The following is a 13,246-nucleotide window of genomic DNA, read 5'->3' as shown; positions in this document are numbered from 1 at the left end:
CAGGATTCTAAAGCAAATTACTCACCCTGAGAAGGATCTGAATAAACGACAAATTCTTTTGTAGTTAAACCCATCCTCTGGTCTTTTTTTTTTTTTTTTTTTTTTTTTTTTTTTTTAATTTTCCTTAGCCTCATGTCCAGCTCTTGTTGCCTCTTCCAGTGATTTGTACAGTTCCTTTCTTATGTTCCTTGGGCATAGCAAGGAGTCACTGAATGAATGGAACAGATGGGCTCTCTGCTCTTAATTCAGCTGAGAGCTGCTGAGCAGGGAATGCTCCAGCCTGGTGTTGTGCAGGATTCTCAGTGTAGTGTTAGTTTTAAGGAAGTGAAGTTGCAAGGTGCTAGCAAGTCACCATGTGTGAACAGCCGATTTTGCAAGTGTCAAGTGTGGCCAGATTAGAAGTACTGTGAGACTGGCAGCTTCCGAAAGTCAAGGGGGGCAAAACTGCATAATAATTGGCAAAATCCTTTTGCTAATAAGGTTTTGGAGTGGTTTTTTGTTTTGGTTTTTTTTGTGGTTTTTTTTTCCTTGGCAGTGTTAAGTAGACCTCTTGCACAGAGAATTCAGAATTCATGTTGATGAACCTTTGCATGTTGATTAACCTAACCATGGTGCACATGTCTACAGCTGAATTAGTCTGTACTGTCTTTATACTGTGGACAGATTGGGTGCAAGTAATGTGATCTGTTCATCAAAATCTGCCTTAGAGTAATATAAGTCCCACCCTACCAAACCAGGTGGAATTCAGTACATACACTGCAGATCTTCAAGCTAGTTGAGTACACTTTCCTCACGGGTGTCGGAGACATAGTTGATATATACAGGGGTGTTTAGGGAGAATCAACATGGTAAAACGCAGATGACTGTGGGGATAAGGTAAGCAGCATCCTAACATTCACTGCCTACTCCAACCAGCACTCTTTTGCCTCCAAGGGGAGCATAAGACCACTTGCTCAGTGTAGACACCCACGTTTAGTCAATGAAGTCTGCCCTGGGTGATTTGGCAGATGCAAGTTTGAAAAGCTGGGTGAGAGAGTCTCCCATGCCATGCTACTTTAACAGTCAAAAGGAACAAACCACAAATTCTATCCATCATGTTTTTCACTAGCCTATTTCTAGCTAGTCTCATGATTTTAAATTGCTTTCCTGAACATCCAGGGACTCCACAGCAAGGAATAGTTCTCTTGTCATTCCCCTGGGCTTTGCACATAACAAGTATGGTGAGAAGACTTGGTCAAAGCACATGTTTCAGTTTGCTGAATTTGCTCAGTTGGATCTTGCATACTGAAAGGAGTTAGAACTTCAGGCTTCATTTTTGAGTGTAAATTGAAGAGCTCCTGTGGAAACTTTTATGCTGCCCAACGCTCTAATTTTAGCCTAAATGAATTAAATTAGTAACAAAAAGTGGACTTTATCTCACCTAGCTATGTGAAAGTTAGCTACCTACATCTAAGCAGAGTATTTATGGTCTCTCAGTAGCCAGCAGAGAGAAACAGGCACTTTAGAGGGAAACTCCTTCTCAGACAACTTTATTTGGATGGGATGAATCACCACATGGAAATTCTGTTGTTTCTGTTGACTGCAGAAGGAACATAAATAAGCAGATTAGACATGTACTGATATGTCTCAGATAAAGTTCATTTCCTCTGTCTTTCTCAACTACTTTAAATCAGTAAACAGATCAGACACATAGTGACACATCAGTGGTTAGAAGGGACAGTCAGGAATCATAGAATCATAGAATGGTTTGGGTTGGAAGGGACCTTAAAGATCATCTAGTTCCACCCCCCCTGCCATGGGCAGGGACACCTTCCACTAGACCAGGTTGCTCAAAGCCCCATCCAACCTGGCCTTGGACACTGCCAGGGATGGGGCAGCCACAACTTCTCTGAGCAACCTGTTCCTGTGCCTCACCGCCCTCATAGTGAAGAATTTCTTCCTGACATCTAATCTAAATCTACCCTCTTTCAGTTTAAAACCATTACCCCTTGTCCTGTTACTACATGCCCTTGTAAAAAGTCCCTCTCCAGCCTTCTTGTAGGCCCCTTTTAGGTACTGGAAGGCTGCTGTAAGGTCCCCCCGGAGCCTTCTCTTCTGTAGGCTGAACCACCCCAACTCTCTCAGCCTATCTTCATAAGAGAGGTGCTCCAGCCCTCTGATCATCTTCCTGGCCCTCTGGACTTGCTCCAACAGGTCCATGTCCTTATTATGTTGGGGCCCCCAAAGCTGAATGCAGTACTCCAGGTAGGGTCTCATGAGAGCGGAGTAGAGAGGGAGAATCACCTCCCTTGACCTGCTGGTTATGCTTCTTTTGATGCAGCCCAGGATACAGTTGGCTTTCTGGGCTGCAAATGTACATCGCCAGGTCATGTTGAGCTTCTCGTCAACCAGCACCCCCAAGTCCTTCTCTGCAGGGCTGCTCTCAATCCCTTCTCTGCCCAGCCTGAATTTGTGCTTGGGATTGCCCTGACACATGTGCATGTTGAACTGTTTTTGTATTTTGCAGGAACAAAATCTACTAGTGCCATTGACTTCAAGGGAAAAAACATTCCTGATGACAAGGAGAAAGAAGATGAAGAAAATGAGGGACTGGATTTTTTCAAAGAGGAGAAGACACCTGACTTAATCTCACAGCTGTCATCAGTGGAAAATGCCAAAAAAGGGGAGAAAAAAGAAGAGGAGGAGGAGGAAGAAGAGTTAGACCCTCTTGGTATAATCAGGTATGGCTGGTAGTACCTTTGTTATTTAGATTTTAGCCTAGTTTTCTAAACAAATAAGGCTGTTCGGTGTCACTGTCCCCTCATCCTGATATTTTTTAATATTGACCACTTTCAGCTGAATTTCACAGAGGAGAAGAGGCCTCTGCAGTTCGTGAAGAAGTTGCCTCAGTAGAGGGAAGAGGCTTTGTAGTGCCTCTTTAGTGCATTCCTCAGGAAATCCAAGTGACAGAGGGACATTGTGAATGCCTTGATAACAGTCTCAGCTACAGTAGGCACTTTACTGGACACTGCAGGGTCCCACCGCAAAACATAAAGCCACCAGGGTCCATTGGATGTGCTGTTCTGGAGTACATTGGTGTTTACAGTGTCTGGAACTGCTTTTGGGCTTACTTATGTCTACAAGGAGGTACAGTTATAGCAGTGTAAAGACCAAAAGAGCCAACATTTCAATCATGATGTTCACAAATAGGGTTTTCTTTCCTTCTTTCCTTCTTCCCTTATCTGAAGATGTCACATGCTAAATGCCGCTGAGGCATAAACAATAACAGCTTGAGAAACAATTGAATCAAAGCTTGCCGATGTTAGTATCTGGGTTTGCTTACCTGTCCAATAACTTTCAGGCAGTTATTTTCTTCACTTCAAGATGAAATTTCTCACTTAATTCCCAAAAACATTTCCAACTACTGAAGCCTGGAAGCAAATTTAGTTTCTCAGTACCTGGGATCATGAGTAGTGACTACTTTTTTTAGGGTGTCTTAGGCTTTCGATGCCCAAGTAGAAAAGGCTTAGCTGTTCTTGATCTTCAGTAAGCACTGACTGACCACCCACAGTCACTAGCGACTATTGAATGTTCGTTGTCTTGGACCCAGATGGTGCTTTCAAAATGCTTCTTCATAGCAATAGGCAGTAACTGATAGCAACAAGCCAGAGCCCTCTTTTGGTGTTTCCCAATTACCTTGAATTATTTCCAAGGGGATCATTCACTCCTGGCTCTAAGCTAGAGTCTCCCACACTAAGTTGGGTCAGCTACAATGATTAATACTGGAAGCGCCATTTGGACTTTGCTCCTGCTATTATAATCATATGTAATTGTCGATGTCCAGATATTGTCCTTTTTACTTGAAGTCTTTAATCCTTTACATGTCACCAGAAAACTTTAAGTATTATTCTTTTGACAAAGCACATGCTTAATTACTCAGCATCAAAATTATTCTTTTGTTGAAGAAGAGTTTAAAAAAGTTAAATAACTATTTACAATGAGAAGTTAGATAAAGCAGTACTTCCCACAAAATGGTCCTTAGCTGGTAAGTTTACAACAGAAGCTGTCCTTTTTTGGATAGGAAAATGATCTATTGGGTTAGCAAATGCAATGTTGTATTTTCCAACTTACAACAAGTAGAAACTGTAAAGATCTTGCTGTGCCAAAACAAGCAAGGAATTTGCTTTTCTGCTCTGCACAGTTTGACATAGCATTTGAAAGTCTTGACTATTTTGGTCTTTTAATGCATTGAAGGATGACAAGATCTGGTATTTAATCCTCATTTAGTTTATTGCTTCCATTCCTTTCGAGGACAGAATTCTTACTGAATCAGAATAACTTCCTTTATATAAGAAATGTAGTCTTTACTGGTACAGAGCTGCAGCATGACATGTTATGCAGTCAGATGTTTTTCACTCTAAACCAGTGGTTGGCTATCTATAAAACCAAACATTCTCCATATGTATTTATTATTATTTTTGTAAATCTCACATGTACACTGTCGAGGCAGAAACATGAAAGTGGAAATGAGAATCCTGCATCTGATTTTATATTGTCTCTATTCTCCTGTAACTCACCTTGCTTCCGTGGAAGGTATTTTCAATTCACACCAATGGAGATCAGATCAGACATAAGCATCGTACCCCAGCTTTATGCTAGTAATAGGTGTCTAGGTAAGAGGCCAAAGGCAGGACCTTGGCTGTCAGTGGATGGGCATTTCTTGGGTGGCCATTTTAGGGTGTCTTCCATTTTAGGGTGTCTTCTATGCCCATTACAATGTTAGGTGCTTAACGTGCTTTAAAGAGGGAGCTTGCGGGCCTCACAGCTTTAGTGCTTCAGATGTGCTTGAAGTTACTTTGGGATGGGTAAGAATAAAAAAAGGAGGTGATGCAGACTGGATAAATATGTTTAGTAGTAAACTGCTCCCTAATGCCTAGTAAATTCAGGTTAAAAAAAAAAATCCACGATCCTTTCCCCTGTGAAAAACCTTTGAAAAGATGTAAAGCCAGCACTGAAACAAGCCAGTCCGTTCCAAGCAGTATCGGTGGCCAGGGTGCCTTGAGCAGCAGAGCTCTGACCTAAATTGAATCATGTGTTTGGCATAATCTTACAGGTTTTTTTCTTTCTGGATGAGGATGAAACTGCTCCAGTAGCACAGGCCTCCATATGTTGTCAGCACGCTTCATTTGGTAACAACTTTTCCTCCTGGGCCAGAAGACTGTGACTTGGATTTGGCCCAGCACTGCTGCTGTGCTGCTGAACCACCAGATATCCAGTTAAATATACTGGCCTTAGGGGTAAAATGCTAAACTAGGGTCTTTTTTTCTGGTTTTGTATTGCTGCTGATCATCCAGGTGGAAGCTCATAATGGTCTGGTTCCTTTTGCCTGGAGGAGACATCCCAGTTGTGCTGATTCTCTTCCTTACATTCAAGGCTGTGTCTGAGTTGCTCTTTCATGTCTGGTGGGCAACTCACTTGCCAGTTCTGCTCTTCAGCTTTCACGGGTATAAAGGATGGTCTACAAACTTTGTGTTTCTCTGCTATATGATTCTTATGCCGAAAAGTTTTCTTTCTGTGTTAGCAGGGTGATCTTGGGCCATGTCTGGGATCCTTAACAACAGAAAGACTGTTTTTTTTCTCATCCAGATCGTGGACATTTAAAAAATGACAATACATATTTCTGATTAAGTTTTCAGCTTTTAACACGCCTCCTCCTTTATTTTTTTTTTTCCCCAGGCCTGGTTCTTCCTAAAACAAAACGTGCTCAAAATTGGGTTACATTTGTGGGGTGCAGTGTTGAAATTCATTTGAAATATGTTTTCAAGGAGTGTACTTTCTTCTCTTCACCCACTGCCCTTTTTGATAGTTTAGAGTATTGTTATTCCAGTGTATTGTCACCAGTTAGTCTGCAAGTTTTCCTGGACATTTGTAGAAGTCTTTTCAGCTTTGGACAGAATATACAGGTCCTGTAAGAACAAGCAGTCCTAATACAGAGTAAGATGGTCCTTTGGCATCAGCTGTACAGCGGGGAATGAATATAGTGTACTCACTTTTGTAGCAGTGGCACATTTCTAGATCTATTTCATTTTTCTTGGCAGTGTAAGTAAGTGTACAGTGATTTGTAAGTTGCAAGGCTCTCATAGCCAAACTATTTTTTTTAAAGTTAGCATCTCCTTTTTTTCTTTTTCTTTTTTTCTGGTAAGCCATGATCATTAGAATATCCCTTTGTTAAAATGTCCTAATTCCTCTATACGTGGGAAATCAGATATGTATTTTACTCCACATTATAGGGACAATATTAGGTATATTGACTTATCTTTGTCTCTATTGTTATCCTTAAAGTGAGCTCAATACTGCTTTTTATCATCCTTCTCTAAATCCATCTGTCTTATCATTTGCAGATACATATTTTTAAGTGCTTAATAGACTACCATGGCATTTTGACAATATACCTGGGTTTTTAGAGGTGCGGTATCTTTCAACACTGCTGTCTTTTAAAGGACTTTCTTTGTAAATTGCAAAATAGTACTGTGTGGCTAGTCACAATTGCAGGGGTTTCTCCAACTGGAATGCCTTCAGGAATGAGAGAAGCAAGAATACTAGGTCCAAAAGAGGCTAATCCTCTGAAGGGAAAGGCATGGAAGATGGCCACAAGGTGGAGGAGCCATCTACCCACAGCTAGGATATTCTTGATGATACTGCTGAAAATTCTGCAATGGAAAAAGGTGTAATTTTCCAGTGGTTTGAGAGAAGATTTTCATGGAGTGAAGAGAGGAATCCGGAGCAGCATCAATGCTAGTCAGCTCAGCTGTGCTAGGGCACATTGGCTGAGGCTGACTGGGCAGTATCTGACCATGTCTATACCTTTACATTCTCCTGTCCTCCAAAGTAGGTTTGCTACATCCAGATACCCACTGGAAATGGTTGCTGGCCTGTGCTGTCTCCTGGGCTGTCATTAGGATGATTTAGGAGAAGTCAGGCTGTCCCATGCCAGGGGAGTACCAGGGACTGTCCTAACACCTGAACTGTTGAACCGAGTTTCTGTGCTCAGGCCCTGGGTGTGTGACAGAATTACTGAAAAAAATAGTATGGCCCTGAGCTCCTCTGCCCACAGGGGTTAGCTTTCTGCCTGCTGCCATGTTTACTCCCAGTCTGCCCTGAGGGTTCCCTAGGATTTCGCTTTCTGTAGGGAATTCAGGCAACCAGTTGTGGATTTTTTTACTTGATGCAAGCAAGATCAAGTTAGGCATTTCTAGCTCTGAATCTTAAAACAATATAAAAACCACATCACAATAACTGAATTGGGTTTTGTCTTCTCCCTCAGTGGATGAACTATGCGGGTTTATCGTTTGTAGGTTGAAGCCAAGAACTTTAGCATCTCTCTACTCTCACTTTGTAGTTAAAATAACTGAATTTAGTATTTGTATTCAGTTTACTCCAATAAATCTGAGACAGCAGCTGATTAAAATGACTCAGAACCGGATCCTCTGAACAAAGCAGCAACAATTTTGCAAAGGGAGTGCGGCTGCTGCATGGGTTAAAGCATGCAGCAGCCCTTTCAGTGCCTGCATCTCTTCAGCTGCAATTAACTTATGAGGTAATACTTGTTCACCAGCTTGGAAGAAACCACCTTTTCCTGTGCTTTCCTTTCCTGTCTTCATCAGCTCTCTGCAGCCCTCACAGGAGCCTCTCCTCCACACACGGTTCCCTCCCTTCCATCCTTTTTCCTTTGCCTTCCTAAATCTTTCAGTGACAGCATATCTTCCCTCAGCCCTAGGCTTTTCCTGGCAAACTGCACGGAGCCCAGAGGTGGGTATTCCCTAGACAAGGGCTCTTCTGTCTCCTCGTGGGTCCCGGAGAGTTCCTGTCTCCACTCTCTACCTTTGCTATTGTTTCAAAGGATTTCCCCTCGTGGCTTCTCATCTGAATTTGTGCCTTTGCAGAGGAATAAAGACATGTGCATGGGTGGAAGTTTTGCATCTCTTGTGTTTAAATGCAGATACAGCTATTCCTAGACAGTAGCTAGGAAGGGATGGGGCTGGTGAGGGCTGACCTTTTGGGGGCATGCTGCCAAAAGTTTTTAAAAGCCTTGTAGCTAGTTGTTGCTGGGGTCAAGCTCAACCACCCCTGGTGCCAGAGGTTTGCCGTGGCTGGGTTTAGTTGGTAACGAGATTACTAAAGGACCCAGGGCCTTTTCTGGCTGCAGATGAAATGGGTGATGGCTTCGAGCAACAGATTGGCAGGGAAGGAGCAGCCAGGCAGCCAGCCCTGGCCTTGCCAGAGCCCGCAGAGTCAGGCTGGCTGCAGGAGGACGTAGGTTGTCGCACAAGCCAGCAGTTGTTTCTGGGTTGCGTCCTACACCTTCAGGTCTCCCAGCCCCCTGATGGCAGCCAGGCTAGAGTTTGACTCCTGAGCTGTTCATCCCCGTGCTCCCTTTCTTTTTCTTTTCTTCCTTGTTGTGGCAGAAGAGCCTAGGATGGCCTCAGCCTTTTGTCTTTGCAGGAGAAATGAGTGGCAACGTTTGATCTTGCTTCCTCTGCCAGAAACCTTGGGCTGCTGAGAACGGCTGACGAAGAGGCAGAAATCAGCTTAAGGGGAGCCCCGCATTTAGCATCTTTCCAAGTGGTTTTATTGATAGAATGCCCAGAGCTGAAATAGGTGAAGGCAGTGTGCCTGCCAGTGGATTTTCACTTTCAAGGAAGAGGATTTCTGCAGGCTGGAGTGGTGTCGTGGCACAGCTGCCGTCTGCTGGACAGATGGTCTGGACCAAACTTGTCAAAATGTGTGTTCAGCTGCTGTGCCTTCTGGTCCTTGGTTGGCAGGGTTGTACTCCTGCCACTCCTCAAGATGCCACTCCTCAGGCATCCTCCTACTCCTCAGCCACTCATAAATTTGCAAGGGCCTTTTGGTCTAGCCAGGTACATGCATGACTTCGCCTCTGAATCCCCTAGGATTCATACACAGCAGTAGAAACACTTGTCTGTCTGTCCCGATCAACTGAAAGAGGGTGAAGGTGTCAAAACATCAAAGAAGAGAGAAGATACAGGTTATTTTTTCTTTAATGAAATTCAGATAGTTAAAACAATGAACAAGAAAAGAAGGAAAGAGCCTTGTTTTCCTAGCAGTGTGTGTATCTGTGCTCACAGCTGTGAAGCCTTCAGAGATTTAAACAGGCAGATCTTTATTTTCTGTCAGTTGTTGAGTCACAAGCTTAGGTTGCAAGGCATGCTCGACCGTCACTTTGCCAAGTGACACGAGTATTTGTCGCAATTCCAATCCAGCTGCTGTCAGATTGCCGACTTGCAAAATCCCAGTAAACAACCCCGTTGGTCTTCTGCTGAAACATTCCTGACAGTTGAAATTTTTCTGGAAACCAAGGACACTCTGGTATAGTGTTCTTCCCCATCAAAAAGAGGAAAAAGAAGAAAAGGCAACAAAAAGTCTGTGTTACGCATCCAATTAAAAGATAAGCCTCACTTTTCATAAATTCATAAAAATAAATTCATAATTTCATAAACTGTCTGCTCTCAACTCTTTTTAGGGGCAACCTTATAGCCTCTCCTTGGCACATTTTAACCACGTGGCTAGGGAGTAAGGCAGGATGGCAGGGATGCTCTCCTTGCAGGAATTCAGTCCCTCCAGTTTGTCTGTCCTGAACTTTTTTTATGTTTGTAGGTACTTTGTGAGTGTTGTTTTCCCACACAGTGGGCTTTCCTTTCTCTTCTGCCTCCAATCCCATCTCCTGAGCACAGCTTCCCACGTATTTCTTTTCTGCAAATCTTGCTGTCCCACCACAGATGGAAGGGTGAGGGTGACTGAAAGAAAACAGTGGAAAATGAAACGATGTTTAGCTATTGAATCTCACAGAATCATCCATATTATTTTTGTGTTGTGTCTTCTGAGTGGAAGAAACATATTCTCTTGGAATGTGTTTTCCTTGGGAGAGCTCTACCAAGGCCTGTGTGGCTCCAAGTGGTGGACTGAGAACCTTTTCTAGCTGTACTTTCCAACCAGGGGAATCGAGTTGTATGTGTGAAGGACTTAGCACTCTTCCCTCATTGCTGCTCGGTGGTAGTGCTAACTGAATGTAAGTGCACTCAGGAAAACTGAGATTTTCTGGTACTTCTGGGCTTGTAGTTGGCATATATTACATCCATAAGTACTCCTTCAGGAGAGTATATTTGACAGGTGATTGCAAAAACCCTGCTGCTATGTTCACTTCTGGAAATCAGAAAGAACTGTACCTTGGGATCTGAGCTAGGGCACTCAAACTGTCAGAGAGATTTGGAGAAGAGTGGATGCATAACTTAGAGATCTAAAGTTGGCTGCTCTGTGTTTTCTTTTATTCTGGAAATAATCACTTCCCTGACCTAAGGAAAACTTGTGTGAGTCCTCCCATGTACCAGCATTGTCCTTATCTGCATTCATATTTCCTGGTCTAGTGTTGGATTTTTGGTTTCATAAGATTATGCAGTCAACATTTCCCCAGGTTTTATGTTGCATGTTGAAGCAATTGCCTTGGTTAAACTTCAGTGGTGAGTTTCTGTCATGGCTGGCTTGAGTGATTCCAGTACATACACAGCTGGAACATGAGGATCCTTTGGGAAGGAGTTTAAGTAATTATTTTAATGTGCTTCATTTTCTTTTTGATTAGAACACTGAATATACTTTAATGGGTTTTATAAATAGTAAATTTCTGTTTATACTGTCGTCCTAAACCCAAAGGACTGCAAATAACTCTATAGTCTGTGTAGCGTTACAGGTGTGTATGCCATCCAGCAGTGTTTTCAAGCAGAACACAAATGTAACTACACCTGAGGTAAAATGCAGCAAGGACTTAATAGCTTAGTGCAATACTTCACTGCAGCATCAGACAGTAAGTGAAGAACACATAATTCAACTGGAAATGCAGGGGGAATTGCACTGAAGTAGATGTAAATACCCAGCTTGGAATTTGACCAACTTGCTAAAGTAGATATGTCTGCTTTTAAGGAAGATGTCATGGGATTTTTAATGAACCCGGTTCATTGTTTACAATGTATTAAAGCAGTAAAACTTACCACACACTTTTCTGTATGTAGAAGAACTGTAGAGCCAAGTAGTCAGGGAACTGGAATGAAATACCATTGCCACTAGCTGGCACCAGCTTTCAAATAATTCCCATAGTCCTCTGAGTGAACTCTCAGCTTTTGATTTTCCCATCCTGTTTAATAGCAATGTGTGGTCATTTGTAGCAGAGCAGAACTAAACGGTGATGAAGGCGTGCAGAAGGTGCCGTGAGCCATTCTGCAGGCGTATTAAGCAAGTCCTTACTTAACTGAGACAGGTTCGTAGGAGGCAGGAGTTCCTTTAGAAGGGGTACAGGATAGGTTTACAACTACATAGAATCAAAAGTGTCTTTTTTTTACTTTGCTTTGGAAGAGGATTGAACATGATGTAATTGGGCAGATTTAAACATGTTTTGTTTCATGGACTTTACAATAATAGGATGACTCAAGTCCTTAATTAGAATAAAAAAGCATTACATCATCGATTAGCCTGCTCCTTTCACCAAGGCACGGGAAATCTTTAATCGACAGATGCAAGGAACTGCTTGTAGATGACACAGACTGCTAATGAGGGATGGATTCAGAGCTGCCCTGTTGCTTTTCTGTTCACCAAGTATAACAGAATTGTTTGCTCTAGAAGAAGCTGTCTATGGGGTGAATGTGTGCTCAGTTTAAATTGAGATGGGAGACTTGCTTTTCCTTTCATCTGATGCTGTCAAGTTCCTAATTCAGCAGACTTAATAAAACCATTGTTCCCTTTTCCCCATGGATCTGCTGGAGAATTTTTAGGTCTTGGTTTCAAAGGATTGAAGAACTGGCTTTTGGAAAACGATTTGTGGAAGCTATCTGCAAAACTTTGCCAAAAATGCATGAATTAGCCATTGTAACTGTGGCCTGGTACTAATTAACACACCTGGGGATCACATCTCTTGCTACTGCCCCTTGCAGCAGTTGGCCAGATCTGGAATCATCTGAAGTACCAGCGAAAGGAGGTATGTCCTTAAGGACAAACACACATTTGGGACTCAGCAGCTCTTCATTCTGCACTTGAATTTCTCAGGTCACATCACAGCACGTAAAAGTTAGATCTCTCCATTATGCTTTTGATAAAAGGAATAAAACTGATTTTGTAGGTCTGCCTGGGGAAAAGTTTCCCTTTGCACAGAAATGTGGCATTCAGATTGTTGTTAATGACAATTGTCTTTGAAGTGAAAGAAATGCTTTCTATTGCCTTCCATAAAGGATAAGACTCAAACCTTTTCTTTCCATATTGCCTGAAATGCCCAGTCATGTCCAGATCATAAGGGGGAGTAAGACTTACCAGCACAGTGAAATACGCAGCTGTGGTAGGTGGTTTGACTGTGGCTAAACTAGTAAATAAAAGCAGACAGGAACTGTAATCTTGCTCTGTGCCAACTAGGATGAAGTAACTTCTGTCCGACAGCTAAATCCTTCCGCTCCCCAGAGAAAGCTGGCCACGTCCAAAACAGGAAGGGCCCTGAGCTTGTACTGGTCCCTAAATTATGTCCAGGCATCATTTGGGAAAGCAATAATTAGCCTGGGCCAAATTCATGCCCATAAGCATGCTAAAAACTCACAAGACACATACTGTGTACTGTTATCTCAGCCCAAGCCCTGACCACGTTTATTTGCTAGTGTAGATGTTGCCTTTTTGTTGTCAACAAGGCAGCCTGAAGAAGGTGCGCATTTAGGAGTCAGGACTGGAGCTGTTGGGGCCCTGTAATGAGACTTTTCTTGGTGCAGGCGGTGTTGAGTGTATGTCTGACACTTAATGATGCTCTGTGATCATAAAACACCAAGGGCATTTTGCAGCAAGTATGTAGCTGGCTGCTGTGGCTCCTATCAGCTAGTACTCCTTTGGGTGATGGTGGGCACAGCTCAGGAGCTAGCCCAGGACTGGGCGGGTGCAGCCAGCTGGTTTTGGAATATAACAGAGTTCAGCTGCGTGGGTGTGAGCCATGGTGTGTCAGTTGGCTAGGAAAAGGTCTTGACTTGGGTTTTTGCTAATATAGACTATTTTCTGAGGTCTGCTCTCTGAACCATGATTTTCTGTAATAACTGCTACTTATTTGGCACAATACACAAACTGGTCAGAGTGGCTCGGATGGAGGATTTCCAAGAGTCTCTCTCCCTTGCTTTATTGCTTTTTGTCTGTAATAGCATCCAAGGCGTTCTTGAAGGCATCATTAAACACAAAA

At 42.8% G+C, this 13,246-nt stretch overlaps 1 protein-coding gene across 1 annotated transcript in view; it reads left to right on the top strand.

Moving 5' to 3' along the window:
• The window catches only part of HS1BP3 (HCLS1 binding protein 3), a 53,452-nt gene that overhangs the window by 14,970 nt on the left and 25,236 nt on the right, over positions 1-13,246 (top strand). The window contains exon 4 of the mRNA XM_010584249.1: positions 2,507-2,720. Within this exon, the coding sequence (XP_010582551.1) occupies positions 2,507-2,720 (214 nt within the window). The remainder of the gene's footprint in view (positions 1-2,506; positions 2,721-13,246) is intronic.

This window comes from Haliaeetus leucocephalus, unplaced genomic scaffold (assembly GCF_000737465.1).
Source record: "Haliaeetus leucocephalus isolate CR32 unplaced genomic scaffold, Haliaeetus_leucocephalus-4.0 Scaffold964, whole genome shotgun sequence".
In the NCBI taxonomy this organism is placed as follows: Eukaryota; Metazoa; Chordata; class Aves; order Accipitriformes; family Accipitridae; genus Haliaeetus; species Haliaeetus leucocephalus.
This window is presented reverse-complemented; position numbering and strand designations above follow the sequence as displayed.